Source organism: Nerophis ophidion, linkage group LG11 (genome assembly GCF_033978795.1).
Source record: "Nerophis ophidion isolate RoL-2023_Sa linkage group LG11, RoL_Noph_v1.0, whole genome shotgun sequence".
NCBI classification, from domain to species: Eukaryota; Metazoa; Chordata; class Actinopteri; order Syngnathiformes; family Syngnathidae; genus Nerophis; species Nerophis ophidion.
This window is the reverse complement of record NC_084621.1, coordinates 6,538,334-6,550,616: the sequence shown is the minus strand read 5'-3', so window position 1 is coordinate 6,550,616 and position 12,283 is coordinate 6,538,334. Positions and strand designations below refer to the sequence as shown.

General features: G+C 43.3%; 2 protein-coding genes across 3 annotated transcripts in view; both read right to left on the bottom strand.

Annotated features, from left to right (window-relative positions):
- Positions 1 to 7,125, bottom strand: part of mtf1 (metal-regulatory transcription factor 1) — a 28,091-nt gene extending 20,966 nt beyond the window's left edge. For both annotated transcript variants that reach the window (XM_061914988.1, XM_061914990.1), the window contains exons 1-2: positions 6,992 to 7,125; positions 839 to 1,288 (exon numbers count right to left, since the gene is read on the bottom strand). In XM_061914988.1, the coding sequence (XP_061770972.1) occupies positions 839 to 1,258 (420 nt within the window). In that variant the 5' untranslated portion in view covers positions 1,259 to 1,288; positions 6,992 to 7,125. The remainder of the gene's footprint in view (positions 1 to 838; positions 1,289 to 6,991) is intronic.
- Positions 7,126 to 7,196: 71 nt separating this feature from the next.
- The window catches only part of inpp5b (inositol polyphosphate-5-phosphatase B), a 57,007-nt gene continuing 51,920 nt past the window's right edge, over positions 7,197 to 12,283 (bottom strand). The window contains exons 20-23 of the mRNA XM_061914987.1: positions 11,948 to 12,032; positions 11,690 to 11,817; positions 11,506 to 11,617; positions 7,197 to 7,574 (exon numbers count right to left, since the gene is read on the bottom strand). Coding sequence (XP_061770971.1) covers positions 7,462 to 7,574; positions 11,506 to 11,617; positions 11,690 to 11,817; positions 11,948 to 12,032 — 438 coding nt within the window. The 3' untranslated portion in view covers positions 7,197 to 7,461. The remainder of the gene's footprint in view (positions 7,575 to 11,505; positions 11,618 to 11,689; positions 11,818 to 11,947; positions 12,033 to 12,283) is intronic.

Here is a 12,283-nt window from a genome sequence, read left to right as displayed (position 1 = left end):
CTTTTGCTGCGGGCACTACATTACAGGCTTTTCTCACTCTTTCTTGTCTCTCCTTCTCACAGACTTAAAACAAGCGCACCTTCTACACACGTCACATACTGTCACAACTGTGCTTAATAAATACAGTTTTGGTCAAATGACTTAGTTGTGATTTCCCTCTCTGCATGAAAGTTTAAAAGTAGCATATATTAATGCAGTCTGAAGAAGAATGTTTGAATGTAGACACATAGAATTATCATACTGCTGTGATTATATGCATCCAGTATTCATTCAAGGCTAAGGCAAAATATATCTCCGGAGATACACATCGTGTATCGCGACATGGCCTTAAAATATTGAGATATTAATAAAACACCATAGAGCCCAGCCCTACTTTTAACTATAATGGCGGCTACAGTTTTTATGTTAAAGGTCTAAAAAAATTATGTAGAACATCCGGCGGGCCGGATTGGAAATCTTAATGTGGCCCACAGGCCGTATTTTGCCCTTGTCTGGTCAAGGGTTTTGTTACTTTGTAAGGTTTTCTCGGGAGAAACTTTGAAATATTGCAAACATTTTAAACAATATCAATTCCAGGCTCCTTCACGTAACTTAGAAGCGAGACATTTTTCAAGACGGCTGACATTTCTTCCTTGAAGTTAGCGAAAGTATAAGAAGCTCCTTTAATGACCCCACACTACGAGTGCTGCAGTAGCAAAAACAATCAAAATAAAACAGGTAAAACACCGGGAAAGAAGGACAAAACCTGGATTTCCTGGCAAAAAATGGAAGTTTTGACAGCTAAGCAGAAGTGATATACCGGCTGATAATCGTTCCCTGTGTGTTTGCGTAATGTTACCTCTCGCTGCTTGGTCTCTGGACACTCGGAGTGCAGGGTGAGCGTGGCGCCCTCTATGTTCCGTGGCATAGGGGTGGAGCCGGGATTGATGGTGAACTGGATCTGGTCCGGCGAGATGGTGTGGTGCACGTAGCCCTGCGACATAGCGTCCGGGTCCGCCATGAAGGCCAGGGGCCCCTCCTCGTCGTCCCCTTCGGTGAGGAAAGTGACCCCGTCCTCATCGCCGCCGCAGTGACCCTCCTCCTCGCCCTCTTCGTCCAGCCGGATAGGGTCCCGCTCGATGAGCACGGTGGTGCGGTCGTACACGCGGCCCGACGACGACGAGGGTTCCGCCATCAGGTGCTCGGCCTTGTCTTCGTCGTCGTCCACCTCCACCTCGAAGTACAGCGGCGCCTCAGAGCGAGGGCCATTCTCAGTCATGGTCCTTTCTTGCCGCCAAGGAGTACTTCACTGGAATACAAATAACAATGACTTTTTCTGGGGTAGAGTTAGCATGTTGACAAGAGGTTCTCAGGCTATGTCGACACTAAACCGGATAACCCCTTAAACAAATAATTATTTAACCCAAGCACCATTTCAGCCACACTTAACCATCGTTTAAGGTCCTCCTCCTCGGACAAATTCTTACACGGGTAACTAAGTGCGCAGTGTATTTCTCGTAACACTGGCTCTTAGCTTTGTATGGACTCATTGATCGTTTACAAACTGAGTTCGGAGAGGAAGCGACGCCAGAAAGACTGTGTTCCACACAGGAAGTGACATCAGAAAGAACGCGCCCCAGCCGGCTTTATAATAAAGCTGTTTCGTAACTCGAGAGATAACCACTGGAAATATGGATGCGAGTCATCCAGACATGGCCGTGTTTCTCCTTCCCTCAACATCAGATGTGTCCAAATTGCGGCCCTAGGGCCATTTATGTCCACCAGCTAATTTGTTAATGGCCCCGGCCCATTCTAAAAGATAATATAATCATTTAAAACATAAAGGAGTAAACAGTGACATGTAACAAGACAACGTTGCAGTGTTGACACTAATAAGACAAAGCTGCCATACGGACTGTTATTGACCTGCTGAAGGCTCCAATTACTTCACTGGAACAATTGCACTTTCAAATATTTTGAGGGGATAATATTGCATATTTTGTGCGAAACAAAGTTTTCTTTAACAAAAAGGGCATCAAATAAACAAAAAAGTATAAAAAAAATGATAAAATCTTATAATCAAGAGATCTACAGACTTAAGCGTTAAAAGTAAAAAATATAAATATACATTCGGCTTATTTTCAACACTTATTCTTATTTTTATTGATATGAATTATTGACTTATTTAGGGTTCCAATTACTTCACGTCAAACATTCCACTTTGAAATGTTTTGGGGGAAAATGTTGCATATTTTGTGTGTTTGCCATATAAATAAGGGTTTTGACATAAAGGCCATAAACATAAAAAACTAAATTTACATTTTTTTTTTATAACAACAGACAGACCTGAAGTTGATCTCGAGATTCAAGCGTTAAATGAAAAAAATAATAATAAAATAATACATTTAAATAATAAAATTTTTAAATTAAAATAATAAACTTTCCATTGTCCAGGTCAGCTATTATTCTACTTAGCAAAAAACTTAGTTTTTCATCCAGTGGTTGGCTTTATTTTAACAAAAAATCTAACGGTACATTAAATGTGTGTGTCTTATTGCAAGTTTGTCCTTAAATAAAATAGTGAACTTACAAGACAACTTGTCTTTTAGTAATACAAACAAGTAAACAAAGGCTCCAAAATTTAGCTGCTGATATATCCAGTAACATATTGTGTCATTTATTATTCTATTATTTTGTCAAAACTATTAAGGACAAGCAGTGGAAAATGAATTATTAATCTACTTGTTCATTTACTGTTAATATCTGCTTACTTTCTCTTTTAACATGTTCTATCTACACTTCTGTTAAAATGTAATAATCCCTTATTCTTCTCTTGTTTGGATGCTTTACATTAGCTTTGGGTGATACCACACATTTAGGTATTATTCCGATACAGGACCGGTTATTTTAGAGGCGGTATAGTACCGAATGTTTCATTAGTATCGCGGTACTATACTAACACCGGTATATCGTACAACCCTAGTTTGAACAGTGACTGTTTGAATATAGGAAAATAAAACACTGTACTTTTAATTATTTTTCGGCATACCACTAGATCGGGGTCTGCAACCCGAGGCTCTGGAGCCGCACGCGTCTCTTTCTACTCAGTGGCTTAGTGGTTAGAGTGTCCGCCCTGAGATCGGTAAATTGTGAGTTCAAACCCTGGCCGATTCATACCAAAGACTATAAAAATGGGTGGCACTCAGCATCAAGGTTTGGAATTGGGGGTTAAATGGGTTGTACTTGTATAGCGCTTTTCTACCTTCAAGGTACTCAAAGCGCTTTGACACTACTTCCACATTTACCCATTCACACACACATTCACACACTGATGGAGGGAGCTGCCATGCAAGGCGCCAACCAGCACCCATCAGGAGCAAGGGTGAAGTGTCTTGCTCAGGACACAACGGACGTGACGAGGTTGGTACTAGGTGGGATTTGAACCAGGGACCCTCGGGTTGCGCACGGCCCTCTCCCACTGCGCCACGCCGTCCCCTAAATAACCATAAATGATTCCCGGGCACGGTACCGCTGCTGCCCACTGCTCCCCTCACTTCCCAGGGGATGATCAAGGGGATGGGTCAAATGCAGAGGACACATTTCACCACACCTAGTGTGTGTGTGACAATCATTGGTACTTTAACTTTAACTTCATGCCTCCGCCGTGGCTCCCTTTGGCTTTGAAACCGAATGTCAACAAATAATGGTTAATTGATCTATTTTACTTCATGTTATCTAGTTAGTTCGTTTGAATTTAACAGTTGTTATTTTGGAGAGTTCTGGGATATTGTCATAGGAAAATAAAAGACATTTGAAAATATTGTGGATGGAAATGTATGTCACAGCCCTTATGCGACATCACTGGCCGCCATGCAATTGAATTGTTTTTAGCGGTCAACCCCTAGCAATGGACGGATCAAAAAGAGAAACATTTTATTTACTTACATTTTTATTAATTTTCTGTTTTTATCGATGACTAGGTAGTAGTTTTCAATTATTTTGTCAAATGAATATGCCAGGCAAGAAATCTGTGTTCAAAGAACTCCGGCTTATTAGTGATTCCCAAAGCGGGCTATAGAGCGTTTTCTATTGGAGCTCCAGTACTCTGGAATGCCCTCCAGGTAACAGCTTGAGATGCTACATCAGTAGAAGCATTTAAGTCCCATCTTAAAACTAATTTGTATACTCTAGCCTTTAAATAGACCCCCCTTTTTAGACCAGTTGATCTGCCATTTTTCTTTTCTTTTCTGCCCACATCTCCCTTGCTCCTGATGGGTGCTGGTAAACGCCTTGCATGGCAGCTCCCTCCATCAGTGTGTGAATGGGTGAATGTGGAAGTAGTGTCAAAGTACTTTGAGTACCTTGAAGGTAGAAAAGCGCTGTACAAGTACAACCCATTTACCGTTTACTCTCACTATTATGTTGGATCCACTATGGACTGGACTCTCACTATTATGTTGGATCCACTATGGACTGGACTCTCACTATTATGTTGGATCCACTATGGACTGGACTCTCACAATATTATGTTAGACCCACTCGACATCCATTGCATCCGGTCTCCCCTAGAGTCCGGATGCGTACGTGATCCTCTCCAAGGTTTCTCATAGTCATTCATATGGAGATCCCACTGGGTTGTGAGTTTTTCCTTGCCCCTTTTGTGGGCTCTGAACCGAGGATGTCGTTGTGGCTTGTGCAGCCCTTTGAGACACTTGTGATTTAGGGCTATATAAATAAACATTGATTGATTGTGTGTGTTGACAAGGATAAGGTTAGGTGGGATTTACCCCTGGGGGCGGCGTGGCGAATTTGGGAGAGTGGCCGTGCCCGCAATCTGAGGGTTCCTGGTTCAATCCCGACCCTCTACCTTCCTAGCCACGTCCGTTGTGTCTTTGAGCAAGACACTTCACCCTTGCTCTTGATGGGTCCTGGTTAGCGCCTTGCATGGCAGCTCCCTCCATCAGTGTGTGTGAATTGGTGAATGTGGAAATAGTGTCAAAGCGCTTTGGGTTCCTTAAAGTCCTACTGAAAGCCATTACTAGCGACCACGCAGTCTGATAGTTTATATATCAATGATGAAATATTAACATTGCAACACATGCCAAAACGGCCTTTTTAGTTTACTAAATTGCAATTTTAAATTTTGCGCGAAGTATCCTGTTGAAAATGTCGGTATGATGACGCTTGCGCGTGACGTCTCAGATTGTAGCGGACATTTTTTTCCAGCCCGATCCCAGCTTTAAGTTGTCTGCTTTAATTGCATAGTTACACAGTATTCTGGACATCTGTGTTGCTGAATCCTTTGCAATCTGTTCAATTAATAATGGAGAAGTCAAAGAAGAAAGATGTAGGTGGGAAGCGGTGTATTGCGGCCGCCTTTAGCAACACAAACACAGCCGGTGTTTCCTTGGTTACATTCCCGAAGGTGAAGCTTTACTATGGAACAGAGTGGTCAACCGAACATGGTTCCCGACCACATGTCAACCGGCAAGTTTTGGTGAGAAAATTGTGGTAGTAAGTCGGCTCTTATCGGAGACATGAGCGACACCTAGGTCCTCCTGCAGCTGCGGACTCTCTTACCTCCTCCCACTGGAGACACTGGCGGTCACCACACCCGTGGCCACACCCCTCTGACTTTCAGGTACCATATAATCTCACTAAAACACTAGTAACACAATAAGCAAATAACGGATTTTCCAGAATTATCCGAATAATGTGTCTAATAACTGAATCGCTCCCACTGCCCTCGACTTTTTTTTTTTTTTTTCTACTCCTTCACTCTCACTATCCTCATCCACAAATCTTTCATCGTCGCTCAAATCGTTGCTTTCTCGGTTTGAATCGCTCTTGCTGCCGATGGCCATGATTGTAAACAATGTGAGGATGTGAGGAGCTCCACAACATGTGACATCACGCGCACATCGTCTGCTACTTCCGGTACAGGCAAGGCTTTATTATGAGTGACCAAAAGTAGAGAACTTTATCGCCGATGTTCTCTACTAAATCCTTTCAGCAAAAATATGGCAATATTGCGAAATGATCAAGTATGACACATAAAATGGAGCAGCTATCCCCGTTTAAATAAAAACATCTCATATTAGTGGGCCTTTTAAAAAAGGTAAAAAGGCGTTATACAAGAACAAGCATTTACCATTTGGTAAATGACATATACAAGCACGGGTGCACACTGCAGTACTGATGTAAACAGGAGGGAGGACTTCTAGAACTTTCCATCATCAATGACAGCCGCCAAGCGCTCAACGTGGAGATGTCAAGTACATTTTGATATACATTTCAAAGCGCATTATGTGTACTTTGTGACGTCACAGTGACTTCTTTTTTAAAATAACCGTTTTTGCTTGAAAGACGAGACTCACCACACACGCGCACGCACACAAACACGTACACAAACACACACACACGTTGACCTGCTAACACACACACACGTTGACCTGCTAAATACGTATTTTTCTAGGAAATTCAGTCTGTGGCATTTACATTTAGTATAATCTTTGTCACGATTTCGTTCTTAGCATTTGTTCATGTTATGCTAACGAAAAGCTACGAAAACAATTCGATTTGTTGTTTAGAAATAATACATTCTAATGTGTTCGCCGATGTTCCGGCGCACAACTTTGTGACTTTCACGACCCATTTTTATTTTTGTTTGTCCAACATGTATGACTATTTACTCCCTCAACATGACAATTAGCAGTTAGCATTAGCTAGCGTCACTACGAAGGCTGTGCAGCGTCGCTAGGCTAGTGGCTAACTTAGCTTAGCAGCTAACTTACTTTAGCAGCAGCTAGCGGCTAATTTAGCCTTGCAGCTAACTTAGTTTAGCATCTAACTTAGCTTAGCAGCTAACCTAGCTTAGCTCTTCGGCGAGTCCCCTAACGTTTTCATGTCGACAGCTGACCTCCGAGCACTAATATGTTCCCGCGGACGCAAGGCGGACATTTGACAAGCTCACAAGGCCCGCGGCTCACACGAAGTATAAAATACTATTTACCTGTGTTGCTGCTTCTTGGGGTTTATTCCCTGCTTTGATGTTGAGCACTTTCTTCCGACCATGTCCCCTCCCGAGGATGCCAAATGACGCCACGCGCAATGGATTATGGGAAATAGAACACTTAGAACACTCTTGCACTTTCTATTCCAAACTGTTTTTTTGTGTGTTTTTTTTAATTCATGTAACAAAATACATCACAACACAGTCGTTTTCCAACAACTTTATATAGAAAAAACTGACTGCTAGGATCACAGGCATTAAAATACGAATTGTTTTATAAATAAAATATACATTAAAAAGTGGTCTCTCGATGCTTGACAGTAATACAACAAACTACATCCACAGATAAGTCACTTATACTAACCGCACTATCATAATGTTTGTGAAGACATATGCAAAATTATTACAAACACTTTATTTCAAATATAGGACAATAGCTTTTAGTGTTTTAACATCAGTGGTCCTCCGATCTAGGGAGAAGATCCCTGCACTAGGAAGTGCTGGAAGAACTCTCGCGCCCTCCTCTTCTCCGCCAGGTCTTGCTTGGTGGGCGACCTCAGGAGCAGCGAGGCAAAGATGGTGCCTACGCAAAAACAAAAGTGGCAGGAGTTCATCAATTGTTTGCAGGTTAAAAGCCTACTGAAATGAGATCTTCTTATTTAAACGGGGATAGCAGCTCCATTCTATGTGTCATACTTCATCATTTCCACATATTGCCATATTTTGGCTGAAAGGATTTAGTAGAGAACATCGACAAAGTTCACAACTTTTGGTCGCTCATAAAAAAGCCTTGCCTGTACCGGAAGTAGCAGACGATGTGCGCGTGACGTCACATGTTGTGGAGCTCCTCACACCTAAACATTGTTTATAATCATGGCCACCAGCAGCGAGAGTGATTCGGACTGAGAAAGCGTCAATTTCCCCATTAATTTGAGCGAGGATGAAAGCTTCTTGGATGAGGATAGTGAGTGAAGGACTAGAAGGAAAAAAAAAGTTAAAAAAAAAAAAAAAGGCGAGTGCAGTGAGATGTTATTAGACACATTTACTAGGATAATTTTTGAAAATCCCTTATCTGCTTATTGTGTTACTAGTGTTTTAGTGAGATTATATGGTACCTGAAAATCGGAAGGGTGTGGCCACGGGTGTGGTGACCACCAGTATCTCCGGTGGGAGGAGGGAATAGTCCACAGCTGCAGGAGGACGCAAGCTCCGCTCATGTCTACAGTAAGAGCCGATTTATTACCACAATTTTCTCACCAAAACCTGCCGGTTGACATGTGGTGGGGGACCATGTTCGCTTGACCGCTCTGTTCTATAGCCAAGGAAACACCGGCTGTGTTTGTGTTGCTAAAGGCGGCCGCAATACACCGCTTCCCACCTACATCTTTCTTCTTTGACTTCTCCATTATTATTTGAACAAATTGCAAAAGATTCAGCAACAAAGATGTCCAGAATACTGTGAAATTATGCAATTGAACAGACTACTTATAGCTTGGAACGGGCTGGAAGAACACGTCCGCTACTACCGGAGACGTCACACGCACGCCTCATCATTTTGCGACGTTTAACAGGATACTTTGCAGGAAGTTTAAAATTGCAATTTAGTAAACTAAAGCGGCCATATTGGCATGTGTTGCCATGTTAATATTTCATGATTGATATATAAACTATCAGACTCCATCCATCCATTTTCTACCGCTTATTCCCTTTTGGGGTCGCGGGGGGCGCTGGCGCCTATCTCAGCTACAATCGGGCGGAAGGCGGTTTACACCCTGGACAAGTCGCCACCTCATCGCAGGGCCAACACAGATAGACAGACAACATTCACACTCACATTCACACACTAGGGCCAATTTAGTGTTGCCAATCAACCTATCCCCAGGTGCATGTCTTTGGAAGTGGGAGGAAGCCGGAGTACCCGGAGGTCCTGCAGTCCTGGGTTCAAATCCAGGCTCGGGATCTTTCTGTGTGGAGTTTGCATGTTCTCCCCGTGAATGCGTGGGTTCCTTTAAGAACTCCATTAAGGCAAATCAGATGCTAATTATTAAAGCCTCTCATCCAAGTAGGCTTCATCAGTTTATGCTCATCCACTTAGATCCGTCAGATCTAGTCTTAGGTTGGTCAAGTCTAGCGGCTGGTGGCAAAACCCCAAATATTTATACTCCAATACCAGGATGGTGTGCCTTCACAAAAAAGCGGTGCTTTTATTGTGAACTTCTGGATCTGCCTCCTGGGAGCCCTTTGGCCATGGAGACCAGATGCTGGGTCTCTGCCACACCAGAGTCCGTTTGGAGAGACCTGATGAAGAGACGGGACACGCTTCACAGTGTCTTGGCTGAATGAACAGATATCGGACACCTCAGTCTCCTCACACACATCCTCGCTCATCCATGCAGACTGGACACTGGCCGAGAGTTGGTGGGCGGCCGAGGGTGGAGTCGGCTCTCAGAATCACTAATCAGAAATACTTTATTAATTCCCGAAGGGAAATACACATTTTCAGCACAATACCATTGAAGATTAGACAAACATTACAGGGATCAAACATTACAGGGAGACAGAACAGGATCGCTGACGGCTCTGCCAACTTCTGGCGCCCCTTCCAAAAAAGGTGAGATACAGGTAAACAATGGGGGTGTGAGAAAAAAATAAATCTGTCTAAACCTGGGCCCCTTGCTTTGTTGGGTCTGCTCCTGTCTATGGCCGTGCTCCCTCCACCCCAGCAATCGACGGCGTGGAACTTTTGTGGCTGTGTGTAGAAGTGCCTAATTCCATCTGCTCTGCTCTTTTTAATGTCCTTTGTCTTGCTTGATGTCTCCTTCTTACACACATGTCTATGTGTGCTATGGCTTTGAGTTTTGTTCCCCTTGGCCTCAGTCTGGACCTCCTCTCCAGGGGCCCAGCCCTAGACTACATTTTTTTTCTCACCCCACCATCCCCTCCCCTGTTTCTCACCTTTCTTGTAAAGGGCGCCGGAAGTTGGCAGACTCATCTGCGATCCCGTTCTGTCTCCCTGTAAAGTTTGTCTGATCTTGAATGAGATTGTGCTGAAAATCTTAATTTCCCCTCTGGGATTATTAAAGTATTTCTGATTCTGAATGGTAGAGTGACCAGACAGAAGCCATTTATTCGGAAAACTTTTGCCAAGATGCACCTGAAAGACTCTCAGACCATGACAAACATGCTTCTCTGATCTGATGAGACAAAGATTGAACTCTCTGGTGTGAAAGCCAGGCGTCATGTTTGGAAGAAACCACCAGGCCAATACCATCCCTACAGTGAAGCTTGGTGGTGGCAGCAACTTCAAACCCTTGTTACATTCAATTTTAGTTTAAAGCTTCTGTGAAAAGATTGCAGTCTACCTTGTCTGTATGCACTTGTCATATGAGCACATTTTAATGTAGTAAATTTGCTGCTTTATGTGTTGTTTACTGTTTCTAATGTAACCTTGCTGCTGCCCTCTTGGCCAGGTCTCCCTTTGATCTCAATGGGACTTTACTTGGTTAAATAAAGGCTAAATAAAACTAATGCTTTGGGGGTGTTTTTCAGCGGCAGCAACTAGAACACTAATTGGGATAGAGGGAAAGACGAATGAAGCAACGTCCAGAGACATTCTGGATAAAAAAAACAACGCTTCCTATCAACCTGATGGAGATTAAAAAGGTGCTGTAAAGAGGAATGGGCGAAACTGCCCAAAGATAGGTGTGCCAAGCTTGTGTCATTGTATTCAAAAAGACTTGAGGCTGTAATTGCTGGCAACGGTGCATGAACAAAGTTGTGAGGAGGCGTGGCCTGCCGACCTGCAGAGAGGCGGGGTGCGCCCACCTGGGCGCGTTTTGCTAATCACCTGTCACTGTGTAAAAGGGCAGCAGCCGAGAAGGACAGGGCGGGAGAAGTTGGAGTTGAGGGGAGAGAGTCCTTGGTGGATGACGAGCACGCGCGAGGAAGAGCGAGACGGAGACGAGGAAGGCTGAAAAGCGACTCGAAGAAAGAGACCGTCACGAGAGGCGAGAGCTGCTGAAAAGCAACCAGAGCAAGCTGAGGTTTATTAAAAAAATGAATCTCAAAACTGCCACGCCGGTCATATCTCACAATGGTGGTCTGAGGATCCCGGAGGTGCGAGACCTTCCACCAAAGTATTGAGCAAATGCTGTGAATACTTTTCTACATGTGATTGTGTCCGAAAGTGTGAATGTGGAAGTAGTGTCAAAGCGCTTTGAGTACCTTAAAGGTAGAAAAGTGTTATCCAAGTACAACCCATTTATCATTTATTTATTATTTAACATTTCTTAATTTTTTTACTGTATTTGCAAACATAAAAAAAATGAAGTCATCACATTTTCATTTTGGAATATATTGTCTAGAATTTTGAGGTCAAAAATGAATGTATTTGATTTTGGGATAAGGCTGTAAAATAAAATGTGGAAAAAGTGAAGCGGTGTGAATACTTTCTGAAAGAACTGCTAGGAGTGTGAGAGTTGTAACAATCTTTTTTTTCCTCTAAATAGTCTTACCTACGATGGTAACGTCTAACCGATTGCTGGCAGAATTCCTCAAGAGCTCCCGCAGGAAGGCAGCTAAGTAGTTAAAAACATTTCGATGGCACTGAGGTAGCGTGGAAATAATCTACAAAAGAAGATTGAAAGACTGATTGTGATTTCAACGTGACATAGTCAAAGAGTACAGGGTGGTGTGTACCTTCTCACACTGGCTGGCATTGGAGCAAGACTCCAGGCACTGCTGGTAGAAGGCATAGGGGACCACCGGCTCGGGGAGGGCATCCAGGAAGAGAAGCAGGGCCTCCGCTACCGAGTGGTTGCTGCCAGCTGCAGGTCATTACAAAGTCAAGACCATCCCTAACTTTTTTGGGGGGGAAAGCCAGGCTACTTTCATGCTTTAGCTATGAGCTTGTTTGTCCCACACTGCAGTAAACTATGACTTGTTCTAAAAGGATACAGAGAGAATCTGCCATGCCGCTGTCGAGGCAGTCTCTTATTTCTGCAAATTCACTCCGCAGTCCAGGTTGCTGAAATATGTCTTCCTGTGGAAGTGGAACATAAGATGATGTAACAAAACATCTATTAACTACATGAAGCAAGCAAAATCCACATATATTGAACTAGCGTCAACCTGCAGTCCTCACATATCTCTTTATGTGTGACTACTAGGGTTGTCTCCATACCAATATTTCTGTACCGGTACCAAATGTATTTCGATCAAAAGACTCTCCCCTCTCTCCTCAGGCAGGAGACTACGGTCCGACCCGACCCACACCTCAACAGTTTTTTAACC